Below are 18520 nucleotides of genomic sequence, written 5' to 3' on the forward strand. Positions count from 1 at the left end.
GTTTTTCTTATTGTGGATTTTTTCTAGTTCTTTGAATATTTTGCATGCAAATCTTTCTTCAGTTATGTGTTTTGAAAATATATTCTCGTAGTCAGGGGCTTGTCTTTCCATTCTTTGAACATTGTCCTTCATAGAGTAAATAGTTTAAATTTAATAAAGTCCACATTATCAATATTTTTTCTTTCATGGATTGTGCTTTTTGTGTTGGATATGAAAACTAATTATCAAAACTAGAACTCATGTGGATTTTCTCCCAAGTTTTCCACTATAATTTTTATAGTTCTGTACTCTGTATTTAAGACAATGAATGATTTTGAATGAATTTATGTCTAAGGTGCAGAGTTTGTGTCTTTATTTTCTTATGGTCATCGATTTGTACCTTCATCATTTGTTGATGATGACTAAAGACTAAAAGTCTGTACTTTCTGTATTAATGTGCCTTTATTCCTTTGACCAAGGTCAAGTTGTCTGAATTTGCATAGGGTACTAGTGGACTCTGTCTGTTCTGTCTATCTTTGTGTCTGTTTGTTTCAAATACCATGCTCTCTTGATTATTTTAGCTTTCTAGTAAATCTTGAAATTGGGAAGTGTGAGTTCATCAACTTCTTCTTCATCAGTGTTGTCTAGACTACTCAATGCAATGTTTAAAACAAGTCTGTCCTTATCTATAAAATGGCTTTTATTGGAATTGTACTGGATCTTTAAATCAATTTAAGAAGAATTGACATCTTAATAATATTGTGGCTTTTGATGATGAGCAAGGAGGAATATATTTCAATTGATTTATTTTTCTTTCATTGCTTTCAAGAATGTTTCATATCTTTTTTCTTTTTAAAAGATTTATTCAATTTATTTTTTAAAAAAAAGAACCAGTTCATCCATTTTTCCCTGCCTCTCCCTGCCCCATCCTCCACTTCTTGAAACCACCAATCTGTTCCCTGTATCAGTGACCTTGGTTTCTCTCTTTTCATATGATATTTGTCTTTCTCTGTTACTTATTTCACTTAGCATCATGCTCTCGGGGTCCACCCATATTGTCACAAATGGCAAGATTTCTTTTTTTATGGCTGAGTAACATTCCATTGTATATATACCACAATTTCTTTATCTACTCATCCAACAATGGATGTTTAGGTTGTTTCCATATCTTGGCTATTATAAATAATGCTGCAGTGAACATGGGGGTGCATATCTTTTCAAATTAGTGTTTTAATTTTCTTTAGATAAATACTCAGAAGTGGAATTGGTGGGTCATATGAATTATGTTTTTAGGTTTTTGAGGAACCAAAACCTACATACTGTTTTTCATAGTAGTTGCACCAGTTTATATTTCTACAAACAGTACCCATCTCCACGTTCTCACCAACACTTGTTATTTCTTGTCTTTTTGATAATAGCCATTCTAATGGGAATGAGGTGATATCTTGTTGTGGTTTTGATCTGTGTTTTCCTGATGATTAATGATGTTGAGTATCTTTTCATGTGTCCATTGACCATCTGTATGTCTTTGGAAAAATGTCTATTCAGGTCTTCTGCCCATTTTTTAATCAAGTTGTTTGTTTTTTTGCTATTGAGTTGTATGAGTTCTTTGTTTATTTTAGATCTGTTCCCCTTTTCAGATATATGATTTGCAATTATTTTCTCCCATTCAGTAGGTTGCCTTTTCATTTTATTAATAGTTTTCTTTGCCATGCAGGGGCTTTTTCCTCTTTAAGAAGTTTTGAGGTATAGCATTTTCACTATCATCGAGTTCAAAATACTTTTAAATTTGTCTTGTAATTCATCCTGAGACCAATAGGTTATTGAAAAGTAATTTCTTACATTATAGAGATTTTTCCTGTAGTTTTTGGTTCTTCATTCTAGCCTAACTGTGCTATTATCAGGTAATAGGCCCTCTTTGGCTTTGCAGGGGAGCAAAAATGATTTTCCTCTACCCTTCTAGGTTGTTGCCTGTGACCTCCTATAGTAAAAGACAGACTAATAGGAGAAAAACAAACAAGTTTAATAACATATTTACCTTCTGTATAGATTAGAGATCCAGGAAAACTGAGAAAAACTCCTTCAAATGGCCCAAGCTACAACCTTAAATAACATCTTCAGATAAAGACAAAAGAAGAGATGAGAGATTACCAGGAAAATCACAGTAAACAGGAGTAAAGTTGTTAAGCACATTTAAGTCATTACCTTCTCTATTCATAAAGAGTTTCTAGAGATTTAGAGTCATCTTTCTCTTTCTGGTATAGAGAGGAAGACATGCTTACAAATGGAGTTTTCCCTTATAAATGTAAATGTCTTTTACAAAATGGTAACTTCTACTCAGTTTTCAGAGCTTTTTCTATTCTGCTGTTTCTTAAAAATTACCAGCCTAACATAGTCCTTATGACAAAGAGGCATATTTTAGAGTGGTATATTCTCCTCTTCAGCTTCAGTCTTTTGAAAGTTGTTGAGACTTACTCTTATTTATTTATTTATTTTAATGTTTAGTTTTTCTTTTTTTTTTATTGAAGTATAGTTGCTGTGCAGTGTTATATAAGTTACCGGTGTACAATTTTTAGTGCTTCACAATTTTTAAAGGTTATATTCTATTTATAGTTATTATAAAGTATTGGCTGTATTTCCCATGTTGTACAATATACCCCTGTAGCTTATACCTAATAATTGTACCTCTTACTCCCCTACCCCAATATTGCCCTCCCCTCTTCACTCTCCCCACTGGTAACCACTAGTTTGTTCTCTATATCTGTGAGTATGCTTCTTTTAGGTTATGTTCACTAGTTTGTTGTATTTTTTTAGATTCCACATATAAGTGATATCATGCAGTATTTGTCTTTCGGTGTCTGACTTATTTCACTAAGCATAATGCCCTCCAAGTCCATCCATGTTGCTGCAAATGGCAAAATTTCCTTCTTTTTATGGCTGAGTTGTATTCTATCTTCCTTATCCATTCATCTGTTGATGGACACTTAGGTTGCTTCCATATTTTGGCAATTGCTAATAATGCATGCTATATGTACACCTGAAACTAACACAACATTGTAAATCAATTATACCCCAATAAAATTTTTAAAAAAATAATGCATGCTATGAATTGGAGTGCATGTATCTTTTCGAATTGGTGTTTTTATTTTTATAAGATATATACCCAGGAGTGGAATTGCTGGGTCATATGGTAGTTCAATTTTTAGTTTTTTTGCGAAACTAAATACTGTTTTTAACAGTGACTGCACCAATTTACATTCCCACCAACAGTGTACAAGTGTTCCTTTTTCTCCACATCCTGGCCAACATTTGTTATGTATGTTCTTTTTGATGATAACCATTCTGACAGGTGTGAGATGATATCTCAGTGTGGTTTTGATTTGCATTTCCCTGATAATTAGTGATGTTGAACATCTTTTCATGTGCCTATTGGCCATCTACATTTCCTCTTTGGAAAAATGTCTATTCACTACTTATGCCCCCTATTTAATCAGGTTATTTGTATTTTTGATGTTGAGTTGTATGAGCTGTTTATATATGTTGGATATTATTCCCTTATCAGACATATCATTTGCAAATATTTCATTAAATAGGCTGTCTTTTCATTTTGTTGATGATTTCCTTTGCTGTGCAAAGCTTTTAAGTTTGGTTAGGTCCTATTTGTTTATTTTTGGTTTTATTTCCTTTGCCTGAGGAGAAGGATCCAAAAAACTATTGCTGAAATTTATGTCAAAGAATGTTCTGCCTTTGTTTTCCTCTAGGAGTTTTATGGCTTTCACTGTTACATTTAGGTCTTTAAACCATTTTGAGTTTATTTTTGTATATGGTGTTAGAGATGTTCTAATTTCCTTCTTTTACATGTAGCTGTCCAGTTTTCCCAGCACCACTTATTGAAGAAACTGTCTTTTATCCATTGTATAGTCTTGCCTCCTTTGTCATAGATTAATTGACGATAAGTGTATGAATTTATTTCTGGGCTCTCCTGTTCCATTGATCTATGCTTTTGTGCCAGTACAATACCGTTTTGGTTACTGTAACTTTGTAGTATAGTCTGAAGTCAGGGAGTGTGATTCCTCCACCTCTGTTCTTCTTTCTCAAGATTGTTTTGGCTATTTGTGTTTCCGTACAAACTTTAAAATTATTTGTTCTAGGTCTATGAAAAGTGCCATTGGTATTTTGGTAGGGATTGCACTGAATCTGTAGATTGCCTTGAGTAGTATGGACATTTTAACAATATTGATTATTCCGATCCAAGAACACAGTATATCTTTCCATATGTTTGTGTCTTCAATTTCTTTCATCAGTGCCTTATAGTTTTTAGAATACAGGTTTTTTCCTCCTTAGGTAGGTTTATTCCTGGGTATTTTATTCTTTTTGATACAGTGGTAAATGGGATTGTTTACTTAATTTCTTTTTCTGATACTTTGTTTTTAATGTATAGAAATGCAACAGAAATGCAACAGATTTCTGTATATTAATTTTGTATCCTGTAACTTTACCAAATTCATTGATTAGCTCTAGTAGATTTTTGGTGGCATCTTTAGGATTCTCTATGTATAGTATCATGTCATCTGCAAACAGTGACAGTTTTACTTCTTCTTTTCCAATTTGTATTCCTTTTATTTCTTTTTCTTCTCTGATTGCCATGGCTAGGACTTCCAAAACTATGTTGAATAAAAGTGGTGAAAGTGGGCATCCTTGTCTTGTTCCTGATCTTAGAGGAAATACTTTCAGGATGAAGTTAGCTGTGGGTTTGTCATATATGACCTTTATTTTGTTGAGGTATGTTCCCTCTGTGGCTGGTTTCTGGAGAGTTTTTATCATAAATCATTGTTGAGTTTTGTTGAAAGATTTTTCTGCATCTATTGAGATGAACATATGGCTTTTATTCTTCAGTTTGTTAATGTGATGTATCACATTGATTGATTTGTGAATGTTGAAAAATCCTTGCATCCCTGAGATAAATCCCACTTGAATATTCAAAAACTTAAAAGAGACTTACCCTTTTGTCAGCAAATTATCAGTTTTAAATGTTCCACGTGATCTTGAAAGAATGAGGTTTGTATATTTGTTGGGTGCTTTGTTCTATTGTATGTTGCTTTTCTTGCTTCAAATAAAAATATTACCTTGTACTTGCTGAGAGTTCTGAGCTTTTCTGGATCTTCTTTTCCATTGTCTCTTGCCCATTCCTGCTTAATTTGGATACTTTGTCCTGCAGTTTCTCCTCTTTGTGGAGGTTTGTCCTGGAAGAGAATTCCAGCAGATTTTAACTTCTAAACAGGAATGGTTTAGCCTTATCTTTCCAACTCTTTTCACTTCTAGTAGCAGGAATAAAAAGTAAATGTGGAGAATATTTTTTTGACTTCAGTAACCTGAAGAGCAAACCAGGAGAGACTGAGAATTAAAATTTATAGGATCAGAAACATTAGTTCTTTGTAGCTGTTTTTTTTCCCATTGGTAGTAGTTATTTGGCTTAGGTGTATAGAATGGCCTAGTTTTAAATTCTAAAATGGTGTGTTAAGATTGATGATTCATTTTATTTTGAACAACAGTGGCGACTAGCAGTTTTGCATTAGATGTATCAAATAATATCTACTTTATTTCTACTTTTTAAAAGTTGAACATTACGCAGTTAACTACAGATTGGTTCTTCTCTTTGTTTCAGATCAAAGGCTAAATGAAGTTCTTAGACGGTATCAAATGGAAAATTTCAAATATTCATTGGTACAGGTATGTAAATTAAATTGAGGCCTAACAAATTAAGTACAAATTTGGTTGTAAACATCTCAACATGAATACAAATGTAGAATAAATGCTACCTAGGATTATTCCATGTGAAGTGGCCCGTAGCACTTTAAAAGTTTGCTTACAACTTTGATTCTTGTAAGGAGGAAAACTTGTTTCGTAGAAATTGTGTTTTTCCCCCCAGAGTTGCAGATTACATATTATGTATGGTGTTAAAGTGTCCGAGTTCTAAAAGAGAATTCATTAGACTTTTGAAACATCCTAAATAGGTTTCTCAAGATACATCCAACTGTAAACTTTAACTCTGAATTCTTGTAAATTATAACAGAGCATAAACTAACTTAAAACAGTAAATAATATATGGTATTGTTTTAATATGCTTCTCTTGGTGTATTTTTTTATTTAAATTTTGTGTTAAAAAAATTTTTTTTGACCAATAAGGTATACTTACTGGTGGACTCTGAGTTATAGGATATTAAAAGAAAGATATCTCCTAGATTAGTGATAGTTCTCCGCTGAATCAATAAAGAAGTGGTTTGCTTTTGACATAAATAAATCTTGTAATTAAAACTGAAATTGCTTTTAAGAAATTAAAAGGAAGTTGTTTTTAAGATACTAGGTGATAGAAAATCTTTCATAATCCAATAGCCTCTAAATTTTGCTTAGATTCTTAGGTTCTTTTGCTTCTGCTTAATGTCATATAGAATATGCCTGAAGAGGGAGGATTCAAACAAAAGACTGATTTTAAAGCCTGAGAAGACCTTTGGGCATGGAATTGCATCATATCTCCTGGAATCTGTGGCTGACTTGATTATGAAAGATGGTTTTACCAGATAAAATAATGACCCTCGATAGCCCTTTAAGTGTCCCTGCATTGTGTACTGTGATTATAATTAATTAAAGCCTGATGGTAACATACCAAGTAGGGAAAAGTTTTCCCTTATTTAGTAGTGTACTCTTCAGTGAAATTATATAGCTCCTTTAATTATTTGAAGGTACACATTCTTCTCTTATGTGTACTATTCTTGTAGTCATAAGTCAAATCTAGATTTCTGTTTCTTATTTTTAGTGTTAGTATATTGTTACTGCCTGATTCCTTTGTAGTCTACCATCTCTTCAGAACATGTTGCTGTCTCAAGACTCTAGTCCTCATGGGTCTTGCCTTTCATTGGGTAGTTTGCACTAGTGAGTGGGAGTTGATATGAGAGCATGAAAGCGAGTTTAATCTGCTTTCTAGCAGAAACGTCCATATCCTTGGTCATATGTAGTGCATCCTTGGGGATTTTTCACCCCAGAAGCATTATTCTGATTTCTGATAAAATGCTCAGGAGGAATTTCTTTCTTTGTTGTTGTTTTGTTTTTGTTTTCTGTTTATTTTGTGGTAAAGGAAGACATAGAAGTAGGAGTTAAACTGTTCATTATCAGAGAATAAATGGGACCCAGGAGCACTGGCTCAGATCTCTTGTCACTGTAACTTTAGTCGTTGCTACTAGCAACAGAAATTCTTCATAAATTTGTTTGCCCTTTTTGTTCAGCTGCATTTCCCAAGTTCCTAGAACAATTCTTGTTAGATACTCAATAAATATTTGTAGGATTAATTAAGCAGCTGTATCGTTCCTCTTCTTGCCTCCTACCTACGTATCTTCCATCATTATTTGAGCTCTGTGTGCCAAATACAGTGAAAGTGGAGATGTAAAAAGTCATGATCAGCTTGGGAAATACAAATAGTTCATGCCTTTTAGTTCTGTTTTTCAAAATAAAGTCCCAATGAACTGTCCCTTCTTTCTCACACGAGGTACCATAAAATTGCCAGCTCTTGTGTTAAGTGGACATATCTTATGAAACCTTTTTCCAGTATCAAAAAAATAAACCTGCAAGAGTTGGATATTTATTTCTTACATTTTAAGTTGGCACTTCAAACATAATTTTCTATAGAAACTGTATTATAAATGATAGTTAAAATTCTTTAATACTATTACTGCATAATGATCATTTAGACTTCTTTTGGATCAAAGTAAGTTCTGTGGATTGCCTTAAGATTTTTTTTTTTTTTTTTTTTTTGCTGTATGTGGGCCTCTCACTGTTGTGGCCTCTCCCGTTGCGGAGCACAGGCTCTGGATGCGCAGGCTCAGCGGCCATGGCTCACGGGCCCAGCCACTCCGCAGTATGTGGGATCTTCCCGGACCGGGGCACGAACCCGTGTCCCCTGCATCGGCAGGCGGACTCTCAGCCACTGCGCCACCAGGGAAGCCCCGCCTTAAGATTTTTTGTATAGCATTATTTCTTAGGAAAATACAGGATACCTTTCTAATAACTAATGATACATAAATTCTGTGGATTTAAACAGAAACTTGGAGTCTTCCAATGTGTTGAATAGTTCATATATTTAATATATTTGGTTCATAATTCATTCATCTTTAAGAAAAAAACCTTTTCCCTTCTTATAATTGTATGTAACTTTTTAAAGATACTTCATTTTATTTATTTTAATTTTATTTTATATTGGAGTATAGTCAATTTGCAACATTGTGTTAGTTTCAGATGTACAGCAAAGTGATTGCTATATATACATATATATATACACACATATATCCATTCTTTTATGTGTGTATATATGTGTATATATATATACATATACACACACACACACACACACACATATCCATTCTTTTTCAGATTCTCTTTACATATAGGTCATTACAGAATATTGAGTAGAGTTCCCTGTGCTATACAGTAGGTCGGTCCTTGTTGATTATCTATTTTATATATAGTAGTGTGTATCTGTTAATCCCAACCTCCTAATTTATCTCTCCCCGCCCCAACCTTTCCCCTTTTGTAACCATAAGTTTGTTTTCGAAGTCTGTGAGTCTGTTTCTGTTTTGTAAGTAAGTTCATTTGTATCATCTTTTTAGATTCCACATATAAGTGACATCATATGGTATTTGTCTTTGTCTGACTTACTTCACGTAGTATGATAATCTCTAGGTCCGTTCATGTTGCTGCAAATGGCATTATTTCATTCTTTTTTATTTTTTGAAGAACTAATGGCTTTATTCAAAAATTTAAGAATCAGCAGCACTAGGAGGGGTTGTACAAAATGGAGGGTTTTTATAGGTAGAAGGAAGGAGGGAGCGAGAAGGTATTAGTAAATGAAAAGAAAGGATTGTTTCAGGCCAGGTCTTCTACCAGGACCAGAACTGCAGGGGTCTTTCTCAGGAAATTTCAGTTGGACTGTTTTAAAGGTCACATCTCTGGTAGGGGTTGAAACTGGCTTGGTTTGCTGTGATGGGGGGTGAGTGACCTCATTTGGGGCTTGTTATTTCTTTTTTAACACTTGGTATAATGGCATTATTTTGCCTTTCCCTGATGAATAGTGATGTTGAGAATATTTTCATATGCTTATTGGCCATTTGGATGTTCTCTTTTCTGACGTTCCTGTTTAAATATTTTGCCCATTTAAAAAATTGGGTTGTTTGCCTTTTTAAAAAAATTTTTTATTGGAATATAGATGATTTACAATGTTGTGTTAGTTTCAGGTGTACAGCAAAGTGTATTAGTTATACATATACATATATCCACTCTTTTTTAGATTGTATTCCCATGTAGGTCATTACAGAGTATTGAGTAGACTCCCCTGTGCTATACACTAGGTCCTTATTAGTTATCTATTTTATATGTAGTAGTGTGTATATGTCAATCCCAATCTTCCAACTTATCCCTGCCTCCCTTTTCCCCCCGGTAACCATAAATTTGTTTTCTACATCTGTGACTCTATTTCTGTTTTGTAAATAAGTTCATTTGTGCCATATTTTAGATTCCACATATAAGCGATATCATATGATATTTGTCTTTCTCTGTCTGACTTACATCACCCAGTATGAGAATCTCTAGGTCCATCCATATTGCTGCAAATGGCATTATTTCGTTCTTTTTTATGGCTGAGTAATATTCCATTGTATATATGTACCATATCTTCTTTATCCATTCCTCTATTGATGGACATTTAGGTTGGTTCCACGTCCTGTCTGTTGTAAACAGTGCTGCAGTGAACATTGGGGTACATGCATCTTTTCAAATTATGGTTTTCTCCAGATATATGCCAGGAGTGGGATTGCTGGATCATATGGTAGCTCTATTTTTAGTTTTCTAAGGAACCTCCATACTGTTGTCCATAGTGCTGTACCAATTTACATTCCCACCAACAGTGTAAGAGAGGGTTCCCTTTTCTTCACACACTCTCCAGCATTTATTGTTCATAGATTTTTTGATGATGGCCATTCTGACTGGTGTGAGGTGATGCTTCAGTGTAGTTTTAATTTGCATTTCTCTAATAATTAGTGATGTTGAGCATCTTTTCATGTGCTTTTTGGCCATCTGTATGTCTTCTTCGGAGAAATGTCTATTTAGATCATCCGCCCATTTTTTGATTGGGTTTATTTCATTCTTTCTTATGGCTAAGTAATCCATTGTATATATGTACTAAAGATACTTTAAATAACTAGTTTCTTGAATGATCCCTTCAGGGTGTTGTGAAATTTAGTTGTCTTTCTTTGACTATGTTGTGTTTTCTATATAAATAAAAAGTATTTCAAGTCACATCACTTTTTAAGAGTGTAGTAGTAGGCACTGGATGACAAATATTCAAAGATAAGAAAAATATTTTATTCAAGAAGGTGAGTGGGAAATATCCCTTTTTTCCCCATTTCTTTCATCCTACTTTTATTCCCCCTTAAATCCCTGCCTTTTCTCACATGAAAGCTAATTAAATCCTCTTTGTAACTTATGCCACACTAGTATGTGTGTACTGAAGTGTAGGATTAGTGTTTTTGTTCTCTTTGTACTTGCTGGAGGAACAGGGTGGAATATTAAAATAAGTTTATTTTCTCTGAAAGCTCTTTTAAAAGTGTCTTGGGACTTCTTTTTCTACTTGTTACCCCTTGAACTCAAAATTAAAGTTAAAAAATATTGAGAGAGTCTGCTGGGGAAGAAAGGAAATAACATAAACTAGAAAGAAGAGGAAGGAAGAAATAAATATAAAAGTGTGGTGCTGGAGGTATGAGTTGGTTATGGAGGGGAAAGACAGTCATTGTGCCTATTTATTCACTGATTCAGCAAACATTAATGTGTTAATTCAATAAATTTTGAGTGCATGACTGTGCTAGGTAAGCTCTGGGGACAGAGCTATGAATAAGATAGACAAAGGATCCTCCTTCAATGGAAGAATATGAATGAATGAATGAATGAATGAATGAAAACTGTGATAACCTATGAACAAAATAAACAGATGCTGAGATAGAGATTAAAGTGCATGTTATGTGGTGGTGGCTGAGACCCGTTTTTGGTAGAAAAGTCAGAGAAGGCTTCTCTAAGGCAGTTAACATTCAAGTTGGCACTGAAAGGAAGAACAAGTCAAAGAATGGACCAAAAAGAGGCTCTGAGGCAGGAAGAAATTTGACATGTCCTGTATAGTATATAAGAGCTGGTCCAATTGTAATCAAATAATAGTTATTGGAAATTTACATTGAAGGAATAGTAGGGCTACTCCTGTTGATCATGAGTTTAAAAATATAACACTTAATAGATAAAATATAACAAACCACTTTTACTATTTAAGTCAAATTATTAGCTTTCTAGACCAGTGCTGTTCAGTAGAACTTCCTGTAATCATGGAAATATATAATTCTGTACTGTTCAATACGGTAACCAGTATCACATGGGGCTTTTATGCACTTGAAATTAGGCTAGCACAACTTACAGGTCTTTTATCTAATTTTCTCTTGAAAAATGAAATTTAAATTTGAACAGACTAATGTGACTTATGGCTATTGTGTTGGCCAGTGCAATTCTAAACTCTCCATGTGATGAATTACTCAGGTAAAACCTTGGAGAGTTGATTTTGCATCATCCCATGATGAAGATAGAAAATCAATAATTCAGTACTTTAAAGAGTCTGAGTGTAAGTCTATCAATTTCTTAGGTTGTACATCAACCTTTCTTAATAAATGATGAAAACAGTCTCCTCATGATATGAATGAAAGGTGTAGGGGTTTGCTGCAACCCTTTAAAATGTATGAGAACACCTTCACAAAATGCTAATCGACCTATACTTTATTTTCTTCCAAAGGATAGAGGAAAGGATGCCATTTACTTATTTGATAGCCAGTGTTAATGATTAAAGTCAGGGGCACAAAATTAAACGTTCAGAACTTTAATTACAGTACTTAGAGAGTATGTAGTTTTGCTAATTAGAGGAAGAAAAGTGTCCAGAAAATTTGTTTACCTGACTACAATCAAATATTATTGGCATTCTTTCTGTGATATATCATCACTGTCATCTCAGGAAGTCATCTTGAGATCAAAATAGATAGAAATTAATTGTACAGTATCCATTTTTCAAGATTCATAAAATTCTGTAAATGTTTCTTTTCTTTAGTATAGTTTGTTTAAATTTTGTTTTAGAGAATATAAAAAGTCTTATAAATGCTTTATAGTCAATTTCAATCTTATTTTCCCAACCTGATTTTTTCCCACTAGGCCTCTAGTTACTAACTAATGCAGTCTCTTATTCCAGAAGTTTTGCTAGCAAGTGGGAAGGGATTGCCGAATCTGTATTTTTATTTTCAAATATTTTTCTTATGTTTTGATTTATTACATTTATTTCCAGAATCTTATAGCTTTTATAATTACTTTAGATTATTGGGTCATCTATTCTTACATTTGTATTTCCTTAGCAACTATCATTAGAAAATAGTTATGGAGCAGTGTCTTCACAGAATTCACTTTAACCAATATATATTAAGCACCATCTTGATGTAAGGCACTGTGCCGGGGACTTTAGCAATATAAAGGTATGTAAAATAAAATAACGATTTCAAAGGAACTTAGAGACTAATGAAAATATGGGATGAGAAATATTAAATAATTAGGTAAAAGACATCTTATTTGAATCTTAAGAACTTTAAAACCAAATATGGGTATTAAGAAAAAAAAGGAGATCATATATAGTTGGAGAAATCTGGGAAAGTTTCCTGAAGGATGTGAGGCATAGTTGCTGGGCACTGATAAATAGGTGTGATTTCAAAAGAACTTCAATGGGGGCCAAAAGAGGGGATAGTGAAGAGCATTGCAGATGGACCCATTGGCATGATGAGAAGCCAAAGGAGGTGAGAAAATGAGAGTTGTATTTAGCGACTAAAACATACTTCAGTTTGTGTAATTCTTTCACATGTGAAGAAGTAATTGAAAGTAACAGGGTAGGTTGTTTCCACATTGTAGAGGACATTGAATGGTTAAGTTTAATAGTTTGGATTTAATTTAATAAGCACTAGAAGATTACTAACTAGTTTTTAGAAAAATGGTTTTCTGAATAATCTGGAAGAAATTCATTTATTTGTTTATCACTAATTTATTGTGCATCTATTATAAATAAGTCATTGTGTTAGACTCTTGATAAAATAGTAGTACAGGCATGGTGCTATCTATAAGGTAGGTTAAAGTGGAGAGACCTTTGTACTGTGAGGGTCCTCTTAGCTGCAAACTTTTTCCAAAAAATATAGTACCTGTATTTTCATTTTGCAAATCTTTAAATTAGGTAAGTATGGGCACAGGTTTGTGTTAGATTAGATATTACAATATGTGGAATCAAAAGAACTAAGGTTTGAGTCCTGATTCTATCCAGATTGTTTCAGCTTCCTACCCTTGAGTGAGTCATTTATCAGTTCCTTTGTTTTTGAGGCAGAGATAGCAGTTATGTGGATTTTCGGCTGCTGATCAGCACCTCTACCTGCCAAGTTGTTCAAGGGCTGACTGTATTTAGTTATCCCAAGAAGCTTTTAAACTATTGAACAATTGAAAATTAAAATATCACTTGTCTCTCAATTAATTCTTTAAAAATTACAATAAATTTTTCAGTGGTCTTGGATTGAATAAATCATTCCTTGAAGTTACATAGACTGTTGGATGCATTTATTCCTTAACTCGTCAAGTTCTCTCTGGAAGGCTACCTTTCTTTTAGTATAATCCATTTCATAGTTCTTCTGGATCCATGTGAACAGAAGTGTTTTCAGTACTATACATGCACTAATAATTTTACTAAATATGCTCATATATGAAATCATTTTGTTGTATCATTTGGCAGGTTTTAAAATTAAATATAAGTGATACATTATATGTGTCCTTCGGCAAAACTTGCTTTTTTTGTTCAACATTATTTTAAAATATTTGATGCATATATCACCAGTTCGTGCACTGTAACTGCTGTCTACTGCATTCCATCATATAACTCTACCACAATTTATTTATCCATTCCCCTGTTGAAGGACATTTAAGTTTTGTACAATTTTTTCATCTTGCTGTAATGCTTAAACACATTCTTGAACATGTCTCCATATACACATGTGAGAGTTTTTTTAGGTTGAATACTTAAAATTGGAGTTTTCTCATCTTCAGGTTTACTAGAAATTGCAAGAGGGCTCTTCAAGGTGATTATACTAGTTTTCATTCCATTTCATGATGTATGAGAGTGCTAATTTTGAAACATCCATCAGGTGGCATTGTCACTCATTTTGTTTTTGTTAGTGTGATTGGTGTGAAGTGATAGTCTAATCATTACAGCTGGAAATGTAGTCTAAGTTGATCAGTTTGGATTTAATTTAATAAGTGACAGTATAATCACTACAACTGGAAAATAAATTGTCATGTAATTGTTAGTTTTAAGGTTAGAATTCACACTTGGTATACTTTGGTATCCTGTGAATCTAAACTCCATAGTCTCTGCAAGATATTGATGGTTTGAAGCCTTTTTTTTTCCCCCTCCTAAGAGACCCTCTCAAGCCATCTTCTAATTCAGGGCTTAGCAAACTATATCCCACTGACTAAATCTCACCTGCCATCTGTTTTAGTAAATAGAAATTTATTGGAACACAGCCACACTCATTTGTTTACGTATTGTCTACGGCCTCTATTGTGCTACAAGGGCAGGGTTGAATAGCTGTGAGAAACACCTTGTTATTCACAAAACCTAATAAGCTTACTGTCTGGCCCTTTACAGAAAACTTTGCTAACTCTTATTCTAATTCAACTATATTATAAAAAGTAATTGTATTAAATGTGAATGAACTAAATACTCCAACTATGTAAAACATAAGCACACACACAAATCCAACTATGTCAACAACAGAAAGATTTAAAAGAAAAGGATAGAAAAAGTTATACCATGAAAATATTAACTAATAGAAAACAGACATAGCTCTAGTAACATCAGACAGAGTAGGCATTAGGTAAGAAATGTTGCTTGAGATAAAGAGGAGGGACATCTGCTGAAGGAGTTAAATCACCAGTAAGTTATAACAATTCTAAATCCATATATACTGGGATTTCCCTGGTGGTCCAATGGGTAAGACTCCACGCTCCCAATGCAGGGAGCCCAGGTTCAATACCTGGTTGGGGAACTAGATCCCCCATGCATGCCATAACTAAAGTGTTCGCATGCCACAACTAAGGCATCTGCATGCCGCAACTAAGAGTCGGCATGCCGCAACTAAGAGTAGGCATGCTGCAATGAGGATCTCGTGTGCTGCAACTAAGACCTGGTGCATCCTAAATAAATACATACATACATACATATTAAAAAAAATAAATCCATATATACCCAATTGCATAGCTTCAAAATATATAAAAGTAAAAAATATTTTTAATTTAAAGAAGCAAATATAGAATTTCAAGGGAGAATTTAACACACCTCTCAATAGGGAGAATAAACAAACAAAAAATTGGTAACAATATAAGAAATACAAACAACATACTTGACAAACTGGATCCAAATGACATGTAAAGAACATGGGACTCAACACAAATAGAATACATACTCTTTTCCAGTGCACATGGAACAGTTACCAAAATGGACAGTAAACTGACTCATAAATAGCCTCAACAAATTTCAGAGGATTCATATCATTCATATTTTGTTTTCTGACTACAGTGGAATTAAGGTATAAAGCAACAACAAAAAGATAAACAAGAAAATACTCTATTCCTTTGAAATTAAGCAATATACTTCTAATGACTTCTTGATCAAAGGGAAAATTATAAATGAAACTTGAAAATATTTGAGCTTAATCAAAATTTGACATAGCAAAACTTGTAGGATGAACTTTCATTTCCAGGAAGATGGAGTAGACCTACTTATTCCTATACCTCCTACTAAGTACAGTTAAAAGCTGTGGACACTATATATAAAACAAAGATAAGGCTCAGATTCTTGCCTGTTTGCCTTTTTTTATTTACTTTTCAATCAAAACTTCACACTTTATACAAAAATTAACTCAAAATAGCTCATAGACTTAAACTTAAGATGTAAAACTGAAAAATTTGGGGGGAAACCAGTTGGAGATATCTTTTGGAATCTAGAGCTAGTCAAACAGTTTTTGATACCACAAACATGGTCCATAAAAGGAAAAATGGAAAAATTCAACTTTGTCAATATTAAGAACTTTTGCTGTGCCCAAGAGGATGAAAGACATATTACAGACTGGGTGAAAACAACTGTAAACCATATATCCAACAAATTACTACTCTGTAGAAATTATATAGAACTGTCAAAGCTCAAAAGTTAAGGAAAAAAAGAAGAAAAAAGAAAAGAAAACAGGTATACAGTGAGAAATTGGGCAAAACATATAAACAGTCCTTTTGTTTAAGACACAATACACATGTCAAATAGGCACATGAAAAGATATTCATCATTATTAAAGTTTTACTTTCCTATTGCTGTTCTAACAAGTTACCACAAACTCAGTGACTTAAAACAACACAAAGTGTGATGTTATACTTCTGGAAGTCAGAAGTTTGAAATGGGTCTCACTGGGCCCAAATGAAAGTGTCAGCAGCACTCCCCACTTTCTGCAGGGTATAGAGGAGAATGGGTCCTTCAGTCTCTCCTCCTCCCCATTCTAGAGCTGCATTCCTTGCATTCCTTGGCTTGTGGCCCTTCATCTCAAAACCAGCAGCGTAAGCATTTGGGCTTCAGTCTTCACCTTTCTTCTGATTCTAATTCTTCCTTGTTCATAAGGACCCTTGTAATTATATGGAGTTCAGCTGTATAATCTCCTCCTCCTGTGATCCTTAATCACTTCCGCAAAGTTACTTTTGCCATATGTCATTAGGATTTACAGCTTCAGAGAATGCGACATAAATATTTTTAGGTGTCCATTATTCAGCCTCCTACAGTTAATTACTAGGTTAATTAAAAAAATTAAAACCATAATGAGATTTCACAACATACCTTCCAGAATGGTTAAAATCAAACATAGCCATAGTGAAAAGTCAAATACTGGGAAGTAGGCAAAAAAATTGGATCAATCAGACATTGCTAGTGAAATGTAAAATGATACTCTGAAAAAAATTTGGCAGTTTCTTTTAAAAAAGTAAACATACAGCCCAGCATTTGTACTCCTGTGCGTTCATCATAGAGAAACCTAAATGAACCATGACAACCTAAATAAACTTACGTTTACACAAAAACCTATACACAAATATTTGTAGCAGCTTTGTTCATAATAGCCCCAAATGGGAAACAACCCAGATGTCCTTCATTGGGTGAATGATTAAACAAACTGTGGTACATACTTACCATGTAATATAACTCAGCACTAAAAAGAAATTAATTATTAATACACATAAAAAATGTCCAGGAAATTATGCTGAGTGGAAAAAAAGACCAATCACAGAAGGTTACATACTTTATTGGTTGCATTTATATAACTTTTTTTTTTTTTCATTTTTGGCTGCTTTGGATCTTTGTTGCTGCACACGGGCTTTCTCCAGTTGCAGCGAGCAGGGGCCACTCCTTGTTGCAGTGTGCAGGCCTCTCATTGCGGTGGCCTCGCTTATTGTGGAGCACAGGCTCTAGGTGCGCGGGCCTCAGCAGTTGTGGCACACAGGCTCAGCAGCTGTGGCTCGTGGGCTCCAGAGCACAGGCTCAGCAGCTGTGGCACATGAGCCCAGTTGCTCCGTGGCATGTGGGATCTTCTTGGACCAGGTCTCGAACCCGTGTCCCTTGCATTGGCAGGCGGACTCCTAACCACTGCGCCACCAGGGAAGTCCCTATGTAACATTCTTGAAATGACAAAATTATATAGATGGAGAGCAGATTAGTGGTTGTCAGAGTTCAGGGATAGGGACGGGTGGGAGGTGGATGAGTGTTGCCATAAATGTACAACTTTAAGTATCTTTGGGTTATAGAACTATTCTGTGTTTTAACTTAATATCATTATTATGGAAGTGATATTGTACTGTATTGTCTAGAGTTTTGCAAGATGTTACCATTGGGGGAAAACTGGGTAAAGCTATATGACATTTCTCTATTATTTTTTAAAATTGAAGTATAATTGATATACAAGTTATAGGTGTACAATTCTTAGTGATTCACAATTTTTAAAGGTTGATTCCATTTATAGTTATTATAAATATTGGCTATATTCTCAGTGTTGTACAGTATACCCCTGTTGCTTATTTTATACCTAATAATTTGTACCTCTTACTCTCCTACCGCTATATTACCTCTTCCCCATCCTCTCTCCCCACTGGTAACCACTAGTTTGTTCTTTATATCTGTGAGTCTGCTTCTTTTAGGTTATATTCACTAGCTTGTTGTATATCTGATTCCAAGTATAAGTGAGATCATACAGTATTTGTCTTTCTCTGTCTGACTTACTTCACTTAGCATAATGCCTCCAAGTCCATTCATATTGCTGCAAATGGCAAAATTTCCTTCTTTTCATGGAAATACAATGGAATACTA

General features: G+C 34.0%; 1 protein-coding gene across 3 annotated transcripts in view; it reads left to right on the forward strand.

Annotated features, from left to right (window-relative positions):
* The window catches only part of SCLT1 (sodium channel and clathrin linker 1), a 283591-nt gene that overhangs the window by 18910 nt on the left and 246161 nt on the right, over positions 1 to 18520 (forward strand). For all 3 annotated transcript variants that reach the window (XM_082603421.1, XM_082603422.1, XM_082603420.1), the window contains exon 2: positions 5645 to 5709. In XM_082603421.1, coding sequence (XP_082459547.1) covers positions 5680 to 5709 — 30 coding nt within the window. In that variant the 5' untranslated portion in view covers positions 5645 to 5679. The remainder of the gene's footprint in view (positions 1 to 5644; positions 5710 to 18520) is intronic.

This window comes from Mesoplodon mirus (genome assembly GCF_964341445.2).
Source record: "Mesoplodon mirus genome assembly, chromosome: 2".
NCBI classification, from domain to species: Eukaryota; Metazoa; Chordata; class Mammalia; order Artiodactyla; family Ziphiidae; genus Mesoplodon; species Mesoplodon mirus.